Source organism: Triplophysa rosa, linkage group LG18 (assembly GCF_024868665.1).
Source record: "Triplophysa rosa linkage group LG18, Trosa_1v2, whole genome shotgun sequence".
NCBI classification, from domain to species: domain Eukaryota; kingdom Metazoa; phylum Chordata; class Actinopteri; order Cypriniformes; family Nemacheilidae; genus Triplophysa; species Triplophysa rosa.
Window position 1 is genome coordinate 9,017,091 of NC_079907.1, and position 24,342 is coordinate 9,041,432.

A 24,342-nucleotide genomic window follows, 5' to 3' on the forward strand; every position below is an offset into this window, starting at 1 on the left:
AATGGAAAAGAGTATGAGTTCTCATCTTCCGTGGCACAGACGTTCTGGCACATTTATTTGTGTGCGCTCGCACACTGATGAGACAAAAACCACAATTCTTCAAAACATCAGATCGCTCAGCGAGTTTCACTGGATTATGCCATCCGCATACTGTATGTAGAAAAATATGCCTGCTGTATGCACAGAGCCTGGTGCTCTTTAATCACACCTGTTGGCAGGGGCTTGATGACACGGGAAAGTTGTCACAAAGGCTATACCAGGGTATTTTTGTAACAGCGGCTGGGTAAACAAGTAAAACACAACCAAAATCGGATTGGGATACAGTAAGAAAATGGCTATATTTTTTGTACTACTATATATAATAAATGTAACGCTTAATGTTGTGCCACATTAAAATGGGGCAGGTTGTCAAATGTGAAAAATGATTTTATGCCATGCATTAATGTAACCTTTCAAGTTTTTGGGCATATGTTTAAATCAAATTGATGTCAAGGGTGTTTCATGTTAAGTTCCCAGTGTGACAACTTACCCCAAATAGTGTGGCAACGTGACCCAGTAAAAGTCAACGTAAAAAATTGGGCGGGGGGAATAACAGTGGAAATGTTAAAAAGAACTGTAAAGGTATATGCCTATGAAGAAAACGTTATTCAAAAATAAACCAAAGTGTGAAAATATGTCACAGTCTCCTCTATGATGCATCTGTTGCAACTATGCAAGTGTACTCTGCACACTTATTACAGTTAAAATCATAAAATAATTATAATATATGCATATGAACGTCAGTCAACTGAGTTTAATGTGAAGCTTTTTCCATCACAAAAACACATAAGCTTTTTACGCAAGAACACCAACAACACATGGACGCTTACATCTGACTTCCTGTCAGACTGCATAATAGTGCTTTCAGGTGTGTCTGTGAGGAATTGTCTCCACCTGTCATCTTCTCACAGTTCCATAGGTCACATTAGCACCTGTCCGCACTCTCAGACTTCCTTCCAGAGTGTCCGCCTTAACATTGTCACAAAAGCAATAGGAAGCCATTCATTGGCAAAAGCCGATACGCATAGATTTTCAAGCAGAGATATAAGGTATCAATTTCATTCCTTGACTTCTCTTAAGACAGAAAAATCAATAAAGTGAACTGCGGAGCTTGTGAAAAGAAGTCAGCCTTGTATCGTGCAGTTTATTATGCACAGGTCCTCTTGAGCGTTTAACCAGACATTGTTTTTTTTTTTAAATGCGGCTTTGAGTTAAAATGCAGCAGATGGAATTTATCCAGCGGCTCTGGACGCATTACCTAAAGTGCTGTGACACCTCAAAACTGCTAAAGCTTTGAGATTCTCACTGAAGCATTGTTTCTAGAATAGATTAAAAGCAATAGACATGTAAAATGTAAAAAAAAAGATTTCCACTTGTACTGTTTAATTGACTTTTTGCTATATTAAGCAGAGATCCAGATGTTGTTACACACAGCGATGAGAACTGAACCTCACTTCATTTCACACAAACACTGAAGCATCTCTAACAGAGAATCAACTGCTGATGAAACAATAGAACAGACAAAAACAACGACAGATTTTAGCAGATTGTAATAATAGCAATGACACAAAAAATATTACAACTACACAGTTCGTTTCAGTCATTCAGTCATTTTATATTGATTAAATAAATAAAGAAATGCTGGTTAAATTAATAAACTATAATTAGGACTATTCAGATACACGTGTAATTACTAAAGCTAAAAAAAAAGACTTGAGGAACAGATCACCCGAAAAATTAAAATTCTGTCATCATCAGGAAAAATTACAATAGTAGACAAAAGAGCCTCAGAAGTGTTTGTTTTCCTACCTTCTTCAAAATATCTAGTATAGTAGTCAATGGTGGCCAAAAACTGTTTGGTTACAACACTGTAAAAAACCCAACTCAAAAAAAGTTCAAACAACTAATTTTGTTGTGTTGGTTGAGCAAAAGTCCATGAAAAAGTTCACAGAACTTCTTTTAATAAGTTCATTCATTGTAAACAAACATTTTCTTCATTAACTTAAAAATATGAGTTGTGTGAAAAATTCTTTGCAAGTTCACTCAAAAAGACCTCTATAAATGTAAAAAATTGAGTTACGTCAATGTACAATGAAGAAACAAGAGTTCGAAAGTTCCCAAGATGCACTGCAGCATGTTCAATTCGATGTTTCTTATTTGTTTTTCTTTTAAAGATTAGTGTTTTAGTTCTTGCTGGAATAATTTATGCTTTAATCTTGTAGTTACTGTTTGTTATCTGTTGTGTTTAGAGTTTTTTTAATGAATGATGGTTTTTGATTGTTACCATGGTTGAGATTTGTGTGTTGAATGTTGAGGTGTAAGTGCAGACCCAACGTAACTCAAACTGTTCAAGCAGTTGTTTGATCAAAGTTTACTCAAATTGTAGTAAAAGACAAAAATATTTGTTTATTTTTAAATAACCAATTTATATTCTTTGTTCAGCCAACAAAAATAATTTATGTTGTTCATAATGTAAACTTGACTATGTTGTGACAACTAATGATTTAAGCATAATTTTTTATACCTCAAGAAAACTAATAATCCTAAATTACCTCAATTCATTATTTTTTGTATCTCCAATTACAGTACTTGTTTTAAGTCAGTACAACTAATAATCCTGAGTTATCCCAATGAATTATATTTTGTATCTCCAATTCATTATTTTAAGTCAGTACAACTTGTATTTCAAAAAGTTGAGTGAACAAGAAAAAGCGAGGGGAAATTAGTACTAAGATTTTTTTGTTGTGAAGGCTTAATTTTTTTTACAGTGAAGCGTTCTTCCAAATATCTTTCTCTGTGTTCATCAGAACAAAGCAATATATACAGATTTGGAACAACTTGAGGGTGAGTAAATGATGAAAGAATTTTCATTTTTGAGTGTACTGTTCCTTTAATAAAATCTAAAAAAGGGAACTGATTGTTGCCAAAGTCAATAAAAGAGAACTGGGAGAACATGCAGAATACTAAAATGCAATAAAAGTCCTCAGGGTGAAACGGTCCAGAACTATCTGCGGCCATTCTTGGTAAGAAATGTTCAAGCCAAGCTTGTTTCCTGGTGTACTGTCAAAGCGAGATGGTCAGTAGAGATATCAGACTGATTGGCGGCGCAATGAAAACTAAAGGCATGGGCAGGCTTACACACCTCAACTACACTCTGTGAGGGAAACCATGGCAACTAACGCATGGAGGAAAGAAACCATGAAAGGTAGAAAAAAGCAAAGAAAGAGGAGTGTGAGAGAGAGAATAAAACTAGAGGTAAGAAGCCGTTTAAAAATTGGAAAACGCATCTCCATGACAACTCTGAAACACGGGAGCATACCGCAAAAACTGAGAAACTGTGTTAAAAAGACTAAGAATGAGAGAAAATTAAACAAGAACGGAATAAAAACAATATTACATTTGCCACTGACCTACAGTACAAGCCAAAAGGTTTTGAAGTCCAAAATCAAGACTGACTCAGATGGCACACCCACGTGCCGCCAACAATCTGTTTACTGACCGTCTGATGCATATTGCACAAAACTGGAAAGCACTTGCAAAGACAAAAAATGACAAAATCAAAATCAGATTGTTCGACTCACGAAAAGCAAAACCTCTGTTTATGAAGTACAGTTCAAAACATCTGAAATTCATTAAGAGTTTTGTGTAAGGCATTAAGTTTCAAGAAATTTATATACATCAATGAGCGGAAATGTCCTAATTTGTTACATAAATTCTGATCATACAAAGTCACCCAATAATGTCCTCCATGCATTCCGGACAATGCAGAGACTACAGCAGATATTTCTACAAACCAAGGGTGAGTTTCTGCTAGTCAGTTTCACCGACTGACCCAAGAATTGTGTTAAATAGATAATATCATTAGTCCAGTATTACTGTATTTCTTTTCCATGCCCTTCATAGCCTGGCCAGTCAGAGTGAATTAAATCATAAAAAGGGATGAGGGGAAAGGAATAAAAGAGATAAAGATGGAAGCGAGGGAATTCTGGGCAGATGATGCGTTGTAATTCTCCAATTAAAGCTTAGATGACTTTGCAGCAAGTCAGATGAGTTCACAACCAGAGTGACGGTAGATCTAAAATAATGAGGAGGTTTAACAGTAGTTGTTTCAATAAAACGCTTAATGTTGGAAACACCCCCAACCTCCTGCCTGAAGACGCTACCAAGTTCACGATCTTGCTCTCTGTGTGTCTAAATGTCCTAAAAGGGAACTGGCTGCTGACTAAATAATTCACATTCATGTTTTGCACAAGTAATAGTTTGTCCCTGCATGTCTTAGTACGGAATTAACCGTAACTTTGTCAAACAGCATGTACAAAAGATGGTAGCGTAACAGATATACAGTAGGTGAGGTTTGCTTTTCTACATGCTTTAAAATATCTTCTTTTGTTTACAGATTCTTACTATGGTAGTCAATGGTGGCCTGTTTGGTTACAAGCATTCTTCCAAATATCTTTCTGTGTTCATCAGAACAAAGAAATTTATACAGGGTGAGGGTGAGTAAATGAAGACAGAATTTTCATTTTTGGTGTAACGCTTCCTTTAAAAAATTCAGCAGCAAAACCACCCTGTCTGACCTATTCAAAATAACCAAACTCCTAAATCGAGACAATACTACCCTTCTAAATTTGCTAGATACTAGAGAACGTAATGCGAAATGTACAGAATATAATTTGGGACACAACTACAGTCTCGGCTCTCTTACAGGTCAGCATCTCAGCTAGCGAGAGGCGGAAGCCCCCTGGAGTGTTCCCTGGACACAGACCGCCCGAGCAACTGTGCAGTGCTCCGATGATTACACTCCACAGGACAAGATAAATGATGTGGCAAGAGCAACTTGGAGGCCAAGACTCTCATTTGCTTCCCATGAGACGGTCTGTGTACAACACTCCAAAACTGTGGCCTTTTTCATCTCACTGACAGCCTGTTTGCTTTTTTTAAAGAATCAAAGACCACTCCCTATACATATGTGATTTAGTGCTCAAAACATTGAGGATGTCACCTTACATCTCAGTAGCCGTAACCACAGAAGGCCTTGGTGTTATGGAAGATTCACAAAGGCAGGGATGAAAGTGGACACATATCAAGAAAATGTCATCAGGAGGGTTCGGGTTTGATGGCATGGCGGGTGTAAAATACGATACCCTCTGAAGGTTTCTGCGTTGTTGAACTTCATGTTTTCCTACGACTCTAACAACTCAAGAGGAATTTTTCTAACACACTGCTGACCACTTGTTACTTTATCATTGCCCCATACGCACCGTACGATTCATTATTCACGCCCGGGCATTTGCAAACACTTGGTCACAACATAAAGGGCCTCTTTCTCTCCACACTTTTTAAAGGGCCAGTGTATGAAATTTAGCGGCATCTAGTGGTGAGGTTGTGAATTGCAACCTAAGGATCACTCCACACCTCCCTCCTCCTTTACGAAGCACTATGGTGGCTGACACAGGACTAAGATGTCATCACGTTTTCTCTTCTTTGTCAAAGATAACGTATTTATGAAACACGCTCTGTGTAGCAGTTTGTCCGTTTAGGGCTACTGTAGAAACAACATGGCGAATTCTATGCAAGTGGACCCATGGTGTATGTAGACAGAATAGCTCATTCTAAGGTAATAAAAACATAACGCTTCATTGTGTAAGGTCTTTATACACCGCTGAAGACATAGTTACGTATATAATATTTCATTTCTGTCAATAGATCCTCCAAAAAAAAATTCACACTGGACCTTTAAAGCTCATTAGTGGACCTCCAGTGATTTCTGCACAAGCCTGAAAAAGAAAACATCATAAAACCCTTAATTGAATTACTCAATAAGAAGGCAAGTGTTGTGAGGTCATGAGGACAGTTGTAATCCGACACTATAATAGCATGTGGTTTTAGTCTTAGAATAAGCCCCGCAAGCAATGAATCGGATAACCACCCTGTTAGATAAGACTATGACTCTGATCAAAATGTTTGCAATGCATTAAACTTTTTTCATGCTCTTTTAAATCAATTACTATGAGCCAAACATGTTTTACCGTATCATTTTACGTAGTTTAAGCATCATAAATAATAAAAAAGCAATAAAAATGTAATAATAACAAGTTACAACAAAATGTAATGATTTGTTGATGGGTCATCATAGTCAGAGTAGCACAACACAACCAAAGCATAAAAACTAAAATTCAAAGATTTAAATAATTTAGTACTCTGTATTAAAGTCATATTCACACAAAAAAGAAAATTCTGTAATCAATTACTCACTCTTATATTATTCTAAACCTGTATTTTACATATATTATATATATATATATATATATATATATACTGTATATACAGTATATATATATATAAAATGCAAAAGACAAAGTTGACAAAAATCTTGATGAAAGAAAAGTCACACAGGTTTCCAAACACATCAGGGTGAGTAAAGGTTAACAAAGATGCAATTTTGAAGTGAACCATTCATTTAAACCTAAAGTATTTGCTTTGTTTTTCTCACTGTTCAATTTTAAACAAGTGAGGACTTTAGGACCCAGATGACGCTGGCGTATTATGGCTTGCTTTTAAATTAAAAGCAGATTTCTCTTTTTCTTTTTTCTGTCTTTTTGTCTTCTGAGAGAGGGAGGGAGCATACGAAGAGTGGAGGGGTCTGGAACTGTTTTTGTAGCCACATCTTGTAGGAAATCCTGAACAAAAAATGTTAACAAGAGACACGCAAACCACGAGGACCGTGTCTCCCCTCCACCCCCTTACACAGTGTGACAGCAACACGTACACAAGACAACTCTATCAAACACACACCCTCACAGAAACACAGAGAACATTTATCCACTCCATCTCCTGCCTAATGTAAAGAATTAAAATCTCAAACTCCCTCTCCAAAGTACAAAACTAGCTCCAACTAACAAAACAACAACCCTGCGATGAATTCCCAATAAAACGTGGGGGCCAAAGGAGAGGGTGGGCAGAAAAAAATGAAACCGTATAAAAATTAAAACCTTTTCGGGTGGGGGGAGCCTTACTCCAGTGCTTAATCTACGCCAGATTACAGGCGTTTTGCTCGGTGCATGCGAAGCCTTAAGGGACGAAGATTGCTTATGATATCTTTGAATCAAAAGAAACCGATCAAAGTGAAAAAATCTGTACTGAATGAGCTCAAAAACACCAAAGTATGCTAAATATGCCAAGCAAAAACTTTTCACATTGATACAGAGCTGTTTTGAAATCCCCAGGCTTTGGCAGATAAACAGAAAGATGTTTAGCAGCGAGCAGGCCGCTTCTTTGTCAATGCCATGCAGAGACAATAGGCCACCTTTGTTTGTCCCCGTTTTGTCTTGTCATTATCATCAAATCTGCAGGCCTAACATCTTCCCGTTCACAGCAGTAAAAGGTTAAAGTTTTCCATTTATGCCGCTCCGTCTGTCACATGCGTTTGCACGCAGGCCCTCTCACAGGTGACGCAATGACATTCAAATGTAACAGAATTACCAGAGTTCTTCCATCTTATTTGTAGCCGGCGAGGACGGCGTCACCCGCAGTTATTAGGCTGTAATGGTTTGGATGCCGTAAATGTCACAGTGGTTTCTCATCAACTACAGGAAACTGCCGGACTACGAGACACTGAGCTTTACACCAGATTAGTTGTTTTATAATTGTTAGTGACTGCTATAGGGCTGGATGGGTCTCAATAAAAGCCAATGAAGCATTACGCTATTACAGTAATTACTGCATGGCCTTGGAATTCTGGGAAGGTTTCCCCAGGCCTCCAACCCCTTTCCCCACTTTTCAAGTGTTGGCAGCATAATAGCTTGAAAATATTGAGGTGTGCCTACAGGAAGCCATTTTTAATGACATGTACTGCGGGGATTGCTTGGACAAGCTCGAGACAATCAGTATTGGAGCACAATGCGAGTCTTTCTAACAAAACCAGCTCTGAAAGTTCACAAGACATGTAGTTTAGTGGTCCAGTGTGTAGTGTAGTTTTGATAGAAATGCAATATAACATACATAACAATGTCTTCAGAGGTGTATAAAGACCTTATATAATGAAGCGTTAAGTTTTTATTACCTTAGAATGAGCTATTTCTATCTACACCGGCACTGCGGGTCCCCTTGCATGGAATTCGCCATGTTGTTTCTACAGTAGCCCTAAATGGACAAACTGCTCTACGAAGCACATTTCGTAAATATGTTATCTTCGGCAAAGAAGTGAAAACGCGACGACATCTTAGTTCCGTGCATCCATAGTACTTCGAAAGGGAGGGGTGGAGTAAGCCATTGGTTGCAATTCGCAACCTCACCACTAGATTTTTTATGCCTTATTCCAAACATGTAAAAATTCTGTAAAATAAAACAGTGTTGCAATATGTAATAATTGCTTTCATATCGCCCTCTCTTTTTGAAACATAAAATTGCAGGTTACTTTACAAACTTATCTTCACGCCAAATGACGTCACACAGGCATTTCTCGCAAAATCCGACCAGACAGTTCATTTTATAAATCATTATTATACGCTTACCATTCTGAATCGGGGTAAGATCCACAGAAAGTTTTAACTGATTTTTCTTTACTATTAACCAAAAACATGAAAAAGTTACAGAATGCAGCTTTAAATTCATAAAAAAATAAGAGTAGACAGTACAAAAAAGTACACAGGGTTTCCTTTTCCTTTGGATCAGATGTGCTTTAAACTTCCAGCCAGATGTTTTTAATCCTAGAGATTCTGTCACACAGTGGAGGAAACCCAAAACGTGGTAACAACATGGCGAGGAGAAGATAACACGGCAGGCTTACATAACGCCCCTTTCTGCTTTAAAGAGCTATTTATAACGCAAGAGGTTTATCACTAATAAGAAATCTCTTTTTTCTTTTACCAAACACTAGGTTGAGCATGGTGACTAGTAAGACTGTGATGACACCAGGGGGGTCAGGGGCCTCTAAGTGTGGTGATGAGGGGTGGGACGACACAGCAGATAAACCAGTCCTGGGGTCTATCACTGCCACCTGTGGCACACCCCTCCAGTCGATCATGTCCAAAAAAGGGATTCTCAAAACCAGTCAGACATCCCTGCAAGGGACAGCAAAGCAATCCAGCATGCCTCACCTCTTGACAAGCCGAAGCACAAATGCCTCCCCACACATGTAAACACTGGGGCTGGGCAGCATAATGGTATGTATCAAGCTTACAGGTATACATTTCACAACATTCCACTAAAAATTCAGAATTTACTCCCCCTGATGCCATCCAAGAGGTATATGATGTAACGTGATGTTTTCTTGTTTTGCTTCAGAAGACATTTATTAACCCACTGAAGTCTTGGATTATTTTTATGATGGATGTGCTATTTGGAGCTTCAAAATAGTGTCCCCCATGAAAACTGCTGTTATAACACTGTATACTGTATAACACTGTATAACACTGTATATAACATATTTATTATTAAAATGCAGATTTATTCATTTTGCAGATGTTTTTATCCAAAGCAACTTACAAATGAGATATTTTAACATTTTTAAGTATAGCTACAATTGTGTTCAACTGAAGAAAGGAAGTCCTATGCATATGGGATGGTTTCAGGGTGAGTAAATAAATTATGAGAAATTTTTCATATTTTCAGTGAACTGTTTCTCTAAATGAGCCACTCTGAATCATCATCACATAATCAGTTTCACCAATTAGAATCTTTTGTTTTTACCATAAAGTGCTAGATAATGTTTAGCACGGATGCCAGACTTATGATTCATGTTTTATGAAAAATTGTATTCGAGGGTTTGAGAAATGAAATCTCATTTATTATGGATTCTATATTTGAGTGGTTGACAAATATATCATACATGTGTCCTATATGCTGTGACATTTAGAATTTAGAAAACAAACTGTTAATAATATGATTCTATTTAATTAATATCTATATTTATAATATAAAGTAACAATGAAGATAAATCGCTCTTATGCAAGTTTTTTTTCTAAATGTTTGCTGTCACGCCATAGGGCACATTTACATTAATTTGTCAACTACTAATTTATTTAGGCCTTTTTTATTTCTACATAATTGCGACCCTGTCTGTGAAAACATAAAACCATCCCATCCTACATAATGTAAAGAACATTCTGTGAAAAATAACCTTAATATCTTTAATATTGACTAAGTGAGGCCATGTCCAAAATTGAAATCATAGCCTGCTTTTCCCAGACAGGGTCACAATTATCTACACAAGAGTTCAATAAAATGTGATTTTTTGGTCATGCAACCACCCATGGTAAAGATACACATAAACACTAACCTACACAATCATACCCAGCCTCCAGATTAAAAAACACAAGAGCCAATCTAATGTATTGCTCTCTGGACCACAGTCCACACAAAGGATATTTAAACCCATGTTGGTTGATATGTGTGAAACTGCAGTCGTACTTCAAAGCATAAAGTCCAACTGAAAAGAATTGAAAACAGAAATATATTCTGCGCACTTGTAGCGGGCAGAAGAACATTGAGGAAAAGAGTGTGTGAGAGGGATTGGAAAGGCTAGATCTTACTGGTAATAAGACAAAAAGAAAGTAAACAAGGGGTAAAGGTAATGAGCTTCAGAGGCCGTATGGGAATTCGGTTAAGCTGGCCAACATACGTCTCACCCCTGCTTCCCTCTCTTTCTCTCTGTCTCTCTCTCTCCCTCCCCCACCTCTCCTGCCTCATGCCATTCCCCTCAACTTCTCCAGTCTCCTCCAATTCTCTAATGAGAAAAAGCTGGTAGGAAAATCCTGGACTGATTCCTATATAAACTTACAGACATCTCACGGAATAGCCCAGAGAGAGAGAAAAAGAGAGATTGTGTGTTGAGAGATTGAAGATTGGCAGGGGGCGGCCAAGCAGAAAGTGACAAAAGGTAATATAGAAGAAAAATATATACACGCGCAGTCAAAGAGGAAAACAATAGTAAGCTTTCTTTCTTGAAACAAGTTTCCAAAAGTCTGGCGTTTCGATAATAATCGGTGTTACTCAAACAACCAATTCAACTTGATTCATTCGCTTTTCCTTTTTTCTTTCATTGATTCAGGTCATACATAGGGACAATTGTGATGAGTAAGGCCCAATCCCAATTCTATTTTATATCCTTCGCCCCTTGCCCCTTGAAACAGAGTGGCAATGGGAAGGGCTAAAACATTCCCCTAAGAAATGGGCAGAGGTGTAAAGAGTACCTGAAAACCATACTTAAGTAAAAGTACAGATACCTTGCAGTGAAAATTACTCCATTACAAGTTACAAGTCACCAATTCCAAAACGACTTCAGTAAAAGTCTTTGAGTATCTGATTTTAACAGTACTTGAGTATTTTACTCATACTGAATGTAGGCTCAAAGCAGCACTAGTCCTCAACACTTAAGAGACATGTCAGTGAAAAACTAGAAACAGTTGATTTGTGAGGTGAGCAATCGCATTTATTTTCTTAAATCATAATAAGACTGAACACCTCAAAATTGCAACAAATCATGGTCGACACCATAACCTACGTCATTACAAACACCCTAAATCTCATTTAAGCTCAAGTGCTCATAAGTAAACCAAAGTCCTTCAAAAAGGTCTCTTCAATATAACAGATAAATAAAATAATGTTAAGTAGAATTAAAAAGTCAAAGCCTTTTTGCACTGGACATGCTGGTTTGGGCCTCATGGCCAGCTGCAGTCATGTCCTCATTTCACATACACTGTTAGCCCTTACCTGCCATTTCTACAGTAATACATTGGCAACACTGTTGCCAGCTAGTTACTGTAGGTGTTTTACAGTAAACTACTGCAATGGCTGTTTGAAGATACATTATTAAAGAATCTATTAACGCACTTAAGTCACACAGTCTTAGATGAACAAGTGTAAATAACAGATGAACACAATAAATCTGTCAAGATTTCACCAGAGGAGAATTAAACACAAACATCAATAACATCTTCACATATTACAGACACCACTTTCACTTTATTTCTGTCATCTGTGTAAGATCTTATTGAGATTTAACTCGAGTTCATAGTGGTTCAATTATGTTTTAAGTCACCATTATGGCGATCAGTGTTTGCTTTGGTTGGACTCTTTGACTTTCTTGTAGCTTTAAAATGTACACTTATACAATAACACTGAAAGGGACTTTACAGGAACCGCAACTTTATGTTTGCTTAGTAACTGAAGATACATCTGAAAGAATTCAATCATTAAATAATAATAATATAGCATTTAAGATTTATTAAGATATGTTTGGTAAAGTGATTACATGTTATAATGGAAAGATCTCTGTCAGAAAATCTTTCTTTGCAATTGAGACACAGTTAGACACTTGACATACAAACCTCATCAATGGTGACAAACAATCATGAATGAGTTTTGTACTATGTACCCAGCATGCATTGCAGCATGAAGCTGTTCAGTTGATTGTCACCATTGTTGAGATTCATATGTGAATTGTTCATTTCTCTGTGTCCGACTCATTCTATAGGTTAATATTTTGTCTATATAGTGTGAGAGCACTTTTGAAAATTGAAATACTATACATTCTTTTTACTGGTTTACATCACTTCATGGCAATAGTCCCACCATATGGTCAAATTTTGAGCAAACATGTTTAGAGCACATTTAGGAAGAGTTAGTTTTAAAAATAAGAGCTTTTGTAGATGTGTGACCTACAGTAACTAGCTGGCAACAGTGTTGCCAATATATTACTGTAGAAATAGCGGGTAAGGGCTAACCGTGTATAAACCGCCAGCGATTGACATCTACCTGATACTGCACTCATATTCATATAAAGAAGCCATGTTGACAAGTTTTTGTAAGTTAGGGCAAAATCCACAAGATTGTAGTACCTTCATTGCCCTGTAAATGGCAATATTAATTATAAGATAGGTGCCATGCAAAATGTAATGTGTAATTGCATTAGTCATTACAAATGTAGTGGAGTAAAGAGTACATATACTTGTTCAAAAATGTAGTTAAGTAGAGAGTAAAAGTTGCTAATATCTTTAATACTCAGTACAACTACAAAGTAGCCAAAAAGATACTTAAGTAAAGTAACTAAGTACATTTACTCCAATACTTTACACCACTGGAAATGGGACACCACTACATACACTGTCATACGTCATTATAATATGTCACTGATCCTACGGAGATGCGGCAATGTTTATCACAAACTTCCAAGATGCTGCTGTCAGCTGTAGTCATATCAGTTTCAAGGATTACAGCCTAAAAAGTGACCCTAAACTTTTTCATCAAAAGCAGCTCACCACACACCCCTCCGTTCTCCGGAGTGCGGTCGCAAGCGGGCCGGGGAAGCAGGGGCATAGCCAGAACTTTTTTTAGAGGTGGCCAGGTAAGACCCAGTAATTTTATTAGGGTGACCAAAAAATCCTTACAGACAGAAATTCTTTAACTTCTACTGTAATTTACACCAATTCTTCATTACACATAGTTTGCTGGTCAAAAACATACACAAAGAACGTAAAGTAAACTATTTATTTGCAATGCTTTCATGTGCTAACATTATTTTAAAATAATTTGCTAGCTATCATTTGCAGTAAGTTAGCATTTTTTATAGAAAATAAACATTGCAGTACCCCAACTTAAACTTTTGCGAAAATGTAATTAATTAATGAAATCCAGTTAAACAAGACCTCTGACCTCATCCTTCTGCTCGCGATGAACTTTCATGGTACACAGACAGTACCTGTCACGAAGCGGTTAGCAGCTGTTCAGCTATAGCGCTCAGACTGTTTGCGTCAGTGCATCCGCGTATGACATCATATTAACGCGAGAGTAATGTTCTCGCGTTACTTTTAGTGCATACGCTAAATGATCTGCGCAGCACTCCGTAAACTCCGACACACATCTTAAAACTGCTTCGCACAACAAAGGTGGCCAGATAGGTGGCCATCCATCATTCAGGGGTAGCCGTGGCCACCCATGGAGCTACGCCCCTGCGGGGAAGGAAGAGCGCGTTTAACTTAACCCGGTGTTTGTGATCGATTCCCAGGCGGGGAATCGGAGGGCGATCGCGAACAGACAACCCCGTCTGTTCGCCGCATTGGTTGGAGGCTCGGAGTGCGTTCTGCTTGCCCCGTTTCGTGATTGCATTCCGGAGACGGCCCTGGTTACAATTATTTTTTTGCAATAGAGGGTATGCACGTGTCGTCACTTTCCCACGTGAACACGCCAGACCGCGCCTGCTTGAGTGGTAAAACACTGGGCAAAATGAATGGTTACAATATCAGGAAACGCAATTCCGCGCAACATTTGAGTGTCTAAGAACACATGATTCCTTTGTAAGCAATAAGGTAGTCGTGAGGATCACCGTCGAGTCCAGCTGCTTGTAGTTTCAGCAAATAATTGCATGTTTTAGTCCCGGTTTTTGTTCCTCCTATTGAATGCAGCCATTTTGCCTTAGTTTTACCACTCAAGGGAGCGTGTCCCGGCGTGTTCATGTGGGAAAGTGATGTCAATGCATACCCTCTATTGTATATGTTGCGGTTCTATCGTGCAATCATTAATGCGTTAGGTTAGCCGAATGTAGTGACTTTTTATAAACGTTTCAAGTATTCAAGACAAGAAACTGAACACAACATTAAATTTAACATAAACAAGATGATTATTTGTTGTTTAAATCCTTATTAAGGCAAAAAATAAAGGCTTACATTATACTCGCATGAGCAGCCATGATGGAAAATTTCATACCTCTTCGTTTGAAGTGAGGTCCCGAAAAATCTTCTTTTGAAGGGCTATATGGCCCTTACCCCTACCCCTCCAACCAAAAGAGAATCAAGACACCCCTAGTGTAGGGGTAAGGGGTAGAAATGGGATTGCACTAAATAGTGCACGTAAAGCAGTGGGGTTTATCTATTTCAGAGGATAAGTGTAAACAAGTCTGTATGCACTCATATTTACTTGAGACACACGCTATACAGTACACACAGTAATATACTCCTTTAGGGTTCAGAAACCAAATTATATTCAATTTTATGGTCGCATTGTTTCTATCATTTTCTTATATTCGTTGTTCTTCCCATTGATCTTTTCCATACAACAATATTGATAGGTTCCTTGAAAAACGAAGAAGGTTATTAAATGCCATCTTATCTGTCACTGTGGTTGCATGAATCTATGTGATGATCCTTTAAAGTTGTGTGTGTGTATGTTCCAAAAAAATACAAGCATACATCTTTTAATCAACCTGACAGACTTTGCATTTTTGAGAGAATTATTCCTTTAAAAGTGCCACCAGACCGAAAGCTTTACTCATATTAAACAAGAAAACATTAAAGCAAAAGCTCACAAACATTCATGAAACAAGAATGATAATGTACAGTGGCTTTAAACTTTAAATACTTCAAATCTGATCGAAAACTTTAGCACGCATCACTGCAAACAGAAAGACTTTCGCAGAAACAAACACTGAAACCTGACTGCTCAGTGATGCACAACTCAAACAGCCCAGAGTTCTACTTTCACGACATTGAAAGAGCGAACGGCACTTAGAGACCGAAGGAGTTAGTCTGGTTCTCACTTTCAAAGGTTCTGACTTTTCAAAAAAGGAAATGTATGAGATCAAATATCTAATTTCATCTTCATTTGGAAAGCTCACGTGCAAATATATTTTCCAGACAACGGCACCTATCGCGTATGACGTTTTTTGGGGCACGCAAAAGTATTCCATATTGAACGTCTGTTTACGCTAAAAGATATCGTACACACGCTATAGATTCCAGCACTGGCGGCTATTGGCGGATAGCAAGACAAGAAATAGAGGCCTAGACCAGTCTGTCTGTAATTATAACTTCCCTCTTTGTTCAAATATAGGCCTTATAGATGTCTGGCTTTGACAGGACCCTGTAATGAGCCACTGTACATTAATTCACAGACTTGGCATATATGGGATTCAGGCTGAAATATGTGGAATAGAGCTTTCATAGAAAAAAGGCTAGAAAAGATGGAATCATGAAATACTGAACCCAAAGTAATGACCATTTTGCTGCATGTCAAAATTGGCTGCATCTCTCCAGCTTTAGCTTACATCTTTTGTTTATGCTCAATTTCTGGTTGTCACATGAAGGATTCAGGGGGTAAATTGTGATTAATTGTGAATAGTTAGCAGTATGATTGCCTCCAGAGTTAAAAATCTGTCTTCATAAATCAACAGTATGATAGCGTTTGGAAACAAAACCACCAATTATAGCAGGAATAACAACGCATAAGAAACAGAACGTTGCCAAGCCGTGCGCGTTGGCGATATTATACGAGTACATAACAGACAGTGGCGGGTGGTGCCAGCAACCCAAACCCAGATAAGTAAGAGAGCCACTCTCAGGATGGGCTCATTTCCTAATGAACAGCATTTTTGCATGCTTCATTCCCCATCCTGACAAATATATACAGCTGATATAAATCACATCCTATGCTCACAAAGCAATGTAGATTTGTGGCACTACATGGGACATAACTATTAACTAATGAGCGATTTCATTATTAGTATTAAATGGGTTGGGTGCGTCAGGTGAAAAGGATGTACACGGTATGTTTTTCACCCTGTGTTTCCAGGTCTGGGACTTGGCTGTGGTACAGTAGGTAACGGTAGTGTGTGATGTACGTGGGGAGGTATTATCGTCATGGAGCAGATGATATCACTTCAGGTTAGTTAATAGGGAAAGGGAAAACAAAGCCTGAAACAAAGCTTTTGTTACATCAGAAATTAATTCTTAAAACTCCCATAGGCTATTGTAAAGAGTTCTTCCTTTGTGTTTTCTGCCTGCTCTTAGTCTCTAGATGTGGTGTATGTCCCCCATCCAGTCTGCCAGCCCGGCTGATGGAATAGGAGCTCGGTTCATGTTCTATTATTTTACACACAGATCAAATGTGTCAACAACTGTTGCGTGTTCTGCGGACAAGCAAAGACAGATAGGAGAGCAAAGGAAAAGAAAGAAAAAACAAGTCCAACTTTGCATTCCTAAAAGTTATATTTATACCTGACTTATTGTTCGATGATATGTAGCTGTATTGCTAAAGCAGATTACAGTTCTCCTAAAGCCTGAGGGGTGCCTGACAGACAGCCATGGGGTTCTCCACTCTTGTACATGTACAGAAAAGACTGCTGTTCAAGCAAGTAATGGAGTTTGGTCTGATAAGTCTTGCGTTTTATACATTACATGGCCAAATCACAAATTTAACACAGATATTTTTTGACACTGTTTTTCTGACTTTGATGTAATGTGGGTGAGGTCTCCAAGGCCTACTGCTATGTTGGAGATGATACTGCTGCTCTGGCCACATGCAGAGACATTCTAGAAACTTGAAACTTCTGTGATGTGTTTATAGTCCATAATGAGGACTTGAAGTGCCATCCTGGGAGGTATCTAGTCATATGGGCACATAGTCAAGTGCCAAGTAAGCAAGATTCTGTTTATTGTTTCTTTAGCTTTGATAACTGATTACTCTCCATTTTTCTTTAGGAATTATTGAGATAACACATACCCTGTAAATTCTATATACTTCCCTTATATACTCTCTCATCACTTTAGTCTGTCTTGGCAGAACTCTTTCTATTTTTGCTGAAAAGCATGACTGCAATTAAGGAACAAGTTTATTGTCAGCAATAAGTTGTTTTTATTGTGAGTTTGATGACTTAGATATATCTGACGGTGCATCTCAGCTAGCACCGGATAAAACACTACCACTAAATCTAAATAACAGCTGTTTTTGAAAGATGGAAATACAAAGCAGCTTATGAACAGACAATAAACACATAGAAAGAGTTTGCCTTACTCTCTGTACTGATAGTATCACTATGGAAGATTACTGAATCTTGAACACATTTAGGAGAAATTGGCTGTTTCAACATTTGTGTCTCATATAAGCAGTTTATGGCAGGGAGACACAATAAAAGCATTATGAAAATACTATAGAAAGACCAACGTATGCAAAGTATAGCGCTTTTTTATTTAACTGGTATTGCATACTGTATGTAATTAAATTCCAAGAAATGCATAATATACAGTACCGGTCAAAAGTTTGCAAAATCTTCAAAATCTCAAGGTGTATGCTATGCTCAAATGATTGAAATGCCTTTTATAGACACAAATGTAATTGTGCCAACACATACATTTCTTTTATTAGAAAACAAAACAATATTTAAAAAATATATTTCTGAAATGGATGACTTGGATGAACCAAATAATAAAGACAAAGCAGGCAATAAGAGCTCTGAATAGATGTGAATTCTCTTTAAAATGCTTCCCGGGTGAGACCTCAAGATGATGGCTTATAAAATGCCAAGACAACAATTTTGCCAATTCTAGTCAGAGGTTGGCAATTTTGAAGATGCTAAAATATTACTGTTTTATTTTATTTTATTATTTGCAACATAATTCCCAAAGTTACAATTGTCCTAATTTATAGTTTCAATGAGTTTACTTGCATTCTAAAAGGCCAAAAAATCTAAATAAAGAATGAGTAAGTTTTTGACTGGTACTGTTTTCAATGCACAGCAAATACTATGGATAAAATCGTTTACCAAATCCATGAATGTAAATGTAAAATAGGCTATGACTTAATTAAAATTCTTTCATTGTCTTGATACTTGAGATTCAACTGCTTGCCATTTCAAAATGAGATACAAGTGAAACTTGTTTCCAATTGTCTGAAAATATTCTCTAGTCTCAAGAGTCAGGTCATTGGCTGAGTGGATGCACCTATGGGACCACTGTATGCCTGCCAGACATCAGAGTCACTATGGCATACATTCTCAATTGATACGCAACATGAAAACAAGCACAAGTGTGCATACACCGATACAGCCACATTTCCAGAATAGGCTACCCAAGCTGCTACAGAAAGCGTACTGGAGGTTCCCTGGAAAACTCCATGAAGAAAGACAAGCGAGCCAGACTAACACTCAGGGGAGAGAATTACTGAATGACAGACTACAAACACAGCATGATGAATCACTAATCCTGTACAATAATTCACTGATATGTAACAGAAACACACATATTTAGAAAACCCCTTCATTATTACCAAATCAATCATATAAAGACCTTTTTCTGATGAACTGGGTGAGTGATGCCACTGATGCACGAGCCAAATGACAATTGAGATCGACAGACGTTGTAACACTGGGCTTGTGAAATTCTAATTCAGTTTTAGGTCCCAAAAGTGGAAGAAAAGTATGAAAATTAGGTTCTTCATTGATTCACTAACCTCCAATAAGAACAGAGGATCGATCTGAGATACATTACAAACTATTAAAAAAACAGTGACCTTTATTTAATGGCTACAGAGATGTATTAAAGGTCATCTATACGTATAAATAAATGTGTTCCGCTATAATGAGTCCCAGGGTTTCAGACAACACTTTAAGCCGCAACAATGATCTAGGAACAGATATTGTTGTATAAGGAATCATTACATGAGATGGTATCACAGGGGGCAGTGCTGTGAATAAATTTGCAGAGGGATTTGAGAAGGACACTCCCATTTATGCAAACTGTACAATCGAATCCGCTCCATTACTGTAGTTGCAATATTGGTTTTGACTCTATTGTTAATACCAGTGCACCACGATGTCAATTTACTTCACATGTGCCACTTATTTATTTGCCCACCGCCTTCTAAAATCAAAATAAACAACTAGCATAGATCCCCGCTGCATAGCGAACAGATTGCGTGTGCAGCTGTGCAGTACGAAAATTCAAAAAAGGGCAATTCCTTGACCACTTTAATAGGATCCCTTTGGCCCAGCCCTTTGCTAAGTGCAGGAGTACATTGGACCTCTGCGCCAATGGGAACACGGTAGAAACAGTGGCATTTAGGATATGGAAATGCAATGGCAAGAGCAGACAGAAATCCCAGAGCAGCAGAAAACCCGAAAGAACCACAAGGCCCGCGACACCGTTTTAAAAAGCCGTCTTATTTTTCAGAGACGTGGGATGCTCTGATGGGAAAAAAGGAGAGAGTGAGGAGGTTGAGAAAGGGGAGCTGGGGGAAGACGAGTGTGTTTGATTGGGCAGCCTTTCAGAGCCCGCAAGGCTCATCATATTTCCTACTGAAGAAAAACAAAACATCTGAACCCAGACATCACAATCACATCCAGCCAGTGTGCCCCATCCAAAAGAGCATTCTTTCCTTCCATGAGGCAGTCCATCCAAAACCAAACATAGAGCACCTATACCCAAGTGCAAGGCCACACCTCTGACTCACACACGCTCACACTGTTGCAATCAAGACCGTTTTCTTCTTCCAGAGAACCGACTGGCAGCCAAACAGGGAAGCCTCTTCGGATACAAAATGAAATCATCTCACCGCTGCGGGGATGAGAGCTTCTAACAACCCCCTAAACATTACAGTCATTTGAAGAAAGATGTGACTAATCTAAACCGCTTGTTATAGGCGCTCTCAGTGGATTTCTCTTAAACTGTGGTTTAGCGAATCACAAAGGCATATGAAAAAAATATGCAGCTATTGACTTTTCAAAGTGAGCACAGAAAGAAAATCACTGCAAACATCCAAGTCATCTAAGCAATAAGCAAAACTGGACAAAAGTATGCTACAGACGTCAAACAATGAGGTGACTGACGGATCTTTGTGTAGGTATGGATGCCTACCAAATTACCAATACCCTCACAGCTCTTCAATTTCATGTTATCATATTTGCAAATTCTGATCATATAAAGACAAAAACACTCGTATTCGTGTATCTCTCTGCCCCAGAAATTCAAGACACCATGCAAATAACTTAACCCATCAGCACTAAAATCTGATGTAATGGCATACATTGCCAAAGAGAAATGCCTTGTTGGCCAGTTAATGGAATATAATGACCTTCCTCAGCTTGTTTGTCATACAAATGCACTCAACTGCGTCAGGCAGTTATGAGACTGTTGGGGTAACATCTGTGCTTGCCAGGTCTAATAAATTCTGATATTTTGCAGGATATAGAGCACTTCTGCCGAGTGTAAAGATCCTTCTTGTAGCAAAAACAGACTGAAATTAAACTGACAGCACTTTCCTCAAAAAATACTTAGCTGGATAAAGGCCTTTATGAGTTATTATATTATCAGGGCATTATACGATATATTTTCTCAATGATGCCTGCTGATGACGCTTACCAAGATAAACCTAGAATTATGTCATGATATTGTATCGAAAATAATGTTTTCAAACCTTGACACGCTGGATGAAAGACACAGCGCCATTGACCACAGCGCGTCCTACCTGTACAGGTGCGCGCACGTGAAAGCGCGTCCTCGCCATCCAGTTGAGGCAAAGGACTTGCGTTTGAGTTTAAAAGGATATGGATTGGAAACCATTTTCAGACACCAACTCCTCGGGCGCGTAGTTTGCTTCAGATAGAAAAACACAACCGGCGCCATAGACGGATAGGGCAAGGCTTCCCCGCCGCAAGCGGACGCGTCTTCCGCCGCTGCTCCGGCTGCGCTCTCCCGCCTCTCGCCTCCATCAGACTCTAGCTCGCCGCGCTCCCCGCCACCGGACAGGTCGTTAAGTCGTATAAAAGTCCTCTGAAGAGAGGATCTGCCCTCTGCTTCCCTCACCTGATGGTCCTCGGAGATGTTTCCTCCATCTTCAGCCATCATTAACCCCCTTGAAGTAAAATGCACACATTAATAGCTGTGCATAGGTGTATTACAAAAAATCTGGAGACTTGTTTTGCGCAATGGAGAAGTGCGAAGAAATGCGTGGAAACTAATCGAAACGGATTAAATGTCTGATAGGGTTAAAATAGTCGTGCACATCCCCGTTTAATGATAACCATAAACAACAACATTTTATTGAGGTTGCACTATTTGAAGTAATCGATACGTATTGGTCCGGCTATAAATATTAATATAATTCCCTGGTTGGTAATCGCCCATACTGAGAAATACACATTAGGGGAGAACAATTAAAATTTGATACAAATCAATTTTACATGTGAAAGATTGTACATTAATATTACATTATGGCGTACTTAAAAGTGAGCAGTATCTTACACAAAGGAGCGACATTATAATGATCAGATATATTATTATCCTTCCGCTTTATCAATAATACTGTCAAATATTTAAAATGTTCATTTCTTACCTGTAATTGATTCTGACAATATGCCCAGATCGAGCTCACTCATCGCATGATCATTTCTGTTGGGAAAAAGCAGTCCAAATGATGGTAGTGAATAAGATCAATTGAAGCTGGCAAGATGAGTTTTCAGGTGACAGTTAAAGCACAGGCAGGATTATGAGCATCTCACGGACGCTTGGACATCATGTCTTAAGGTTTGAACATTTTATTTCGATGACCAAAAAAAGAATAAAACAAGGGCAAGTCTTGCAAAACTGCTTCCCAAATGTGCGCTCCGCTCGTTTTCTCCTTTTGCGCGCACACTTAAAAGTAATGCAAGAAAGGTAAAAGAAGTTTTGTCTTAGAGCACCGCAGATCTACAGCCCAGAAGCATTCGCAACAGTGACAATTAAATCCTTAATGAGTGCAATCCTTAAGAAATCTTTTCTAAAGGTGCAAGCTGTAATTTTCAGTCTGCATATTAAAAGGAAAACCTTGTGCTCCAACGCAGACGACAGGATGCGCAACAGAGATCTCTATGGTGAAGTCTTGTCCATTATTGCGAAAATACAGAAGTCTCCAATGATTCTCCCTGTCGGCAAAACGCTCTTTAGCACGAATCCGCTCGTGCGAACCAATTCACAGCTGGATTCGGATTCAACTTCCAATCCCCACCTTCACATGCGCCTCCGCCAATCAGAGTTAAGACAAACTCCCTCGGTGTTTTGATTGGATAACGGAAATGTCATTCAAAGTGGTTCTAACAGGTCTGCTGAAACAGCTGGAACCTCATTGTTTACGCTGAGCCAATAAAACCTGGAGAATTTTGGGATTGGACCAAACTCCACTATATGATTGGACCATGTTTATTGAGCAAGACATTTATGTAGAAAAAGATAGAATAAAGAAAAACGTAAAAAGATTTTTAGAGTGTCTTATTAACTGCTATCCTACAAGGTGTATTTTTTAATGGTGCTTTATTGGTACTCAAACACATTTAATAGTAAATAAATATAAATGAAAAAATAAAAATATAAGAAATTTAATATTTAAAAATGTGTTGCACCACCCTTAAGTTCTCTACAACAAAAATCTAAAAGTTAATTTCTTCATCAATACATTTTGAAAGGCGATTTTTTTTTCAGGCTCACTTAAAACTGGAATTTGGTATCCTGGGAGAAAATGAAACTCTTTTTTAGACGGCAGCTGGCCAATGTCAACACCTTTCCGAGACTGAGCTTTTTATGAGACTGAGCTTTCTAATTCAATCACAGGCTTTTGTTGAACGGGATGACCCAACAACAAACCTTATTAGATGATGTCAAAGCAAAATCCCTGAATTCAGCTGCATTCTTGTTTTTGTCTTTCAAATTTGATGACGATGTGCTTTGAAGAGATTTAGGGGTTACCTAAAATACCTTTATCTTGAGTATTCTACATATATTTATTATTATATCCTTTCAAAGAATGTGAAATATGTTAATTTTTAACATCAGATAATAGAGCAGGACATAGTACATTAATATTTTGCACTTTAGGTCTAGCACATAACGGTACTCTGGCATTGGGGATACAGAGTATTCATATAGCATATGAGTACAAATAAAGAGAGAGAGAGAGAGAGAGAGAGAGAGAGAGAGAGAGAGAGAGAGAGAGAGAGAGAGAGAGAGAGAGAGAGAGAGAGAGAGAGAGNGAGAGAGAGAGAGAGAGAGAGAGAGAGAGAGAGAGAGAGAGAGAGAGAGAGAGAGAGAGAGAGAGAGAGAGAGAGAGAGAGAGAGAGAGAGAAACTAACCCACATAAAAAGTTATGTGCATGAGTGCAAACAAAGGTATTATGATCATCAGTATTATAAACACAGCTACACACCTAAGACACACATGAATAATGCATTTATTCTTTTATCTCTATAAAATATGATGAGGTGGTAAACACCCACTTTTTGTGCAGCACTGATCAGCTTTACATTAAAACTTTAAAGTGCGCAAGTCTGTAAGAGTGGATCAAGCTCAGGTTTTACTTCACTGCCACCTATGGTAAAACAATAAAAACACATCAAGGAGCAGAGAATGAAGAAAAATGAATGTAGCAAATACCAAAATGATGCAACGGAATACAATTTTGTCATCTGCAAATAAAAGGATTGTGAAACCTGGTATAACTAAGAAGAAAACAAATCACAGAATTATTTTTTTAATTTTTATTTATGGCGATCTGAATTTTTTTGTGGGA

General features: G+C 38.1%; 1 protein-coding gene across 1 annotated transcript in view; it reads right to left on the reverse strand.

Moving 5' to 3' along the window:
• cacna1g (calcium channel, voltage-dependent, T type, alpha 1G subunit) overlaps positions 1-22,751 on the reverse strand; it is a 198,710-nt gene extending 175,959 nt beyond the window's left edge. Inside the window, exons 1-2 of the mRNA XM_057359457.1 lie at positions 22,138-22,751; positions 21,350-21,657 (exon numbers count right to left, since the gene is read on the reverse strand). Coding sequence (XP_057215440.1) covers positions 21,350-21,650 — 301 coding nt within the window. The 5' untranslated portion in view covers positions 21,651-21,657; positions 22,138-22,751. The remainder of the gene's footprint in view (positions 1-21,349; positions 21,658-22,137) is intronic.
• Between the last annotated feature and the right edge of the window lie 1,591 nt (positions 22,752-24,342).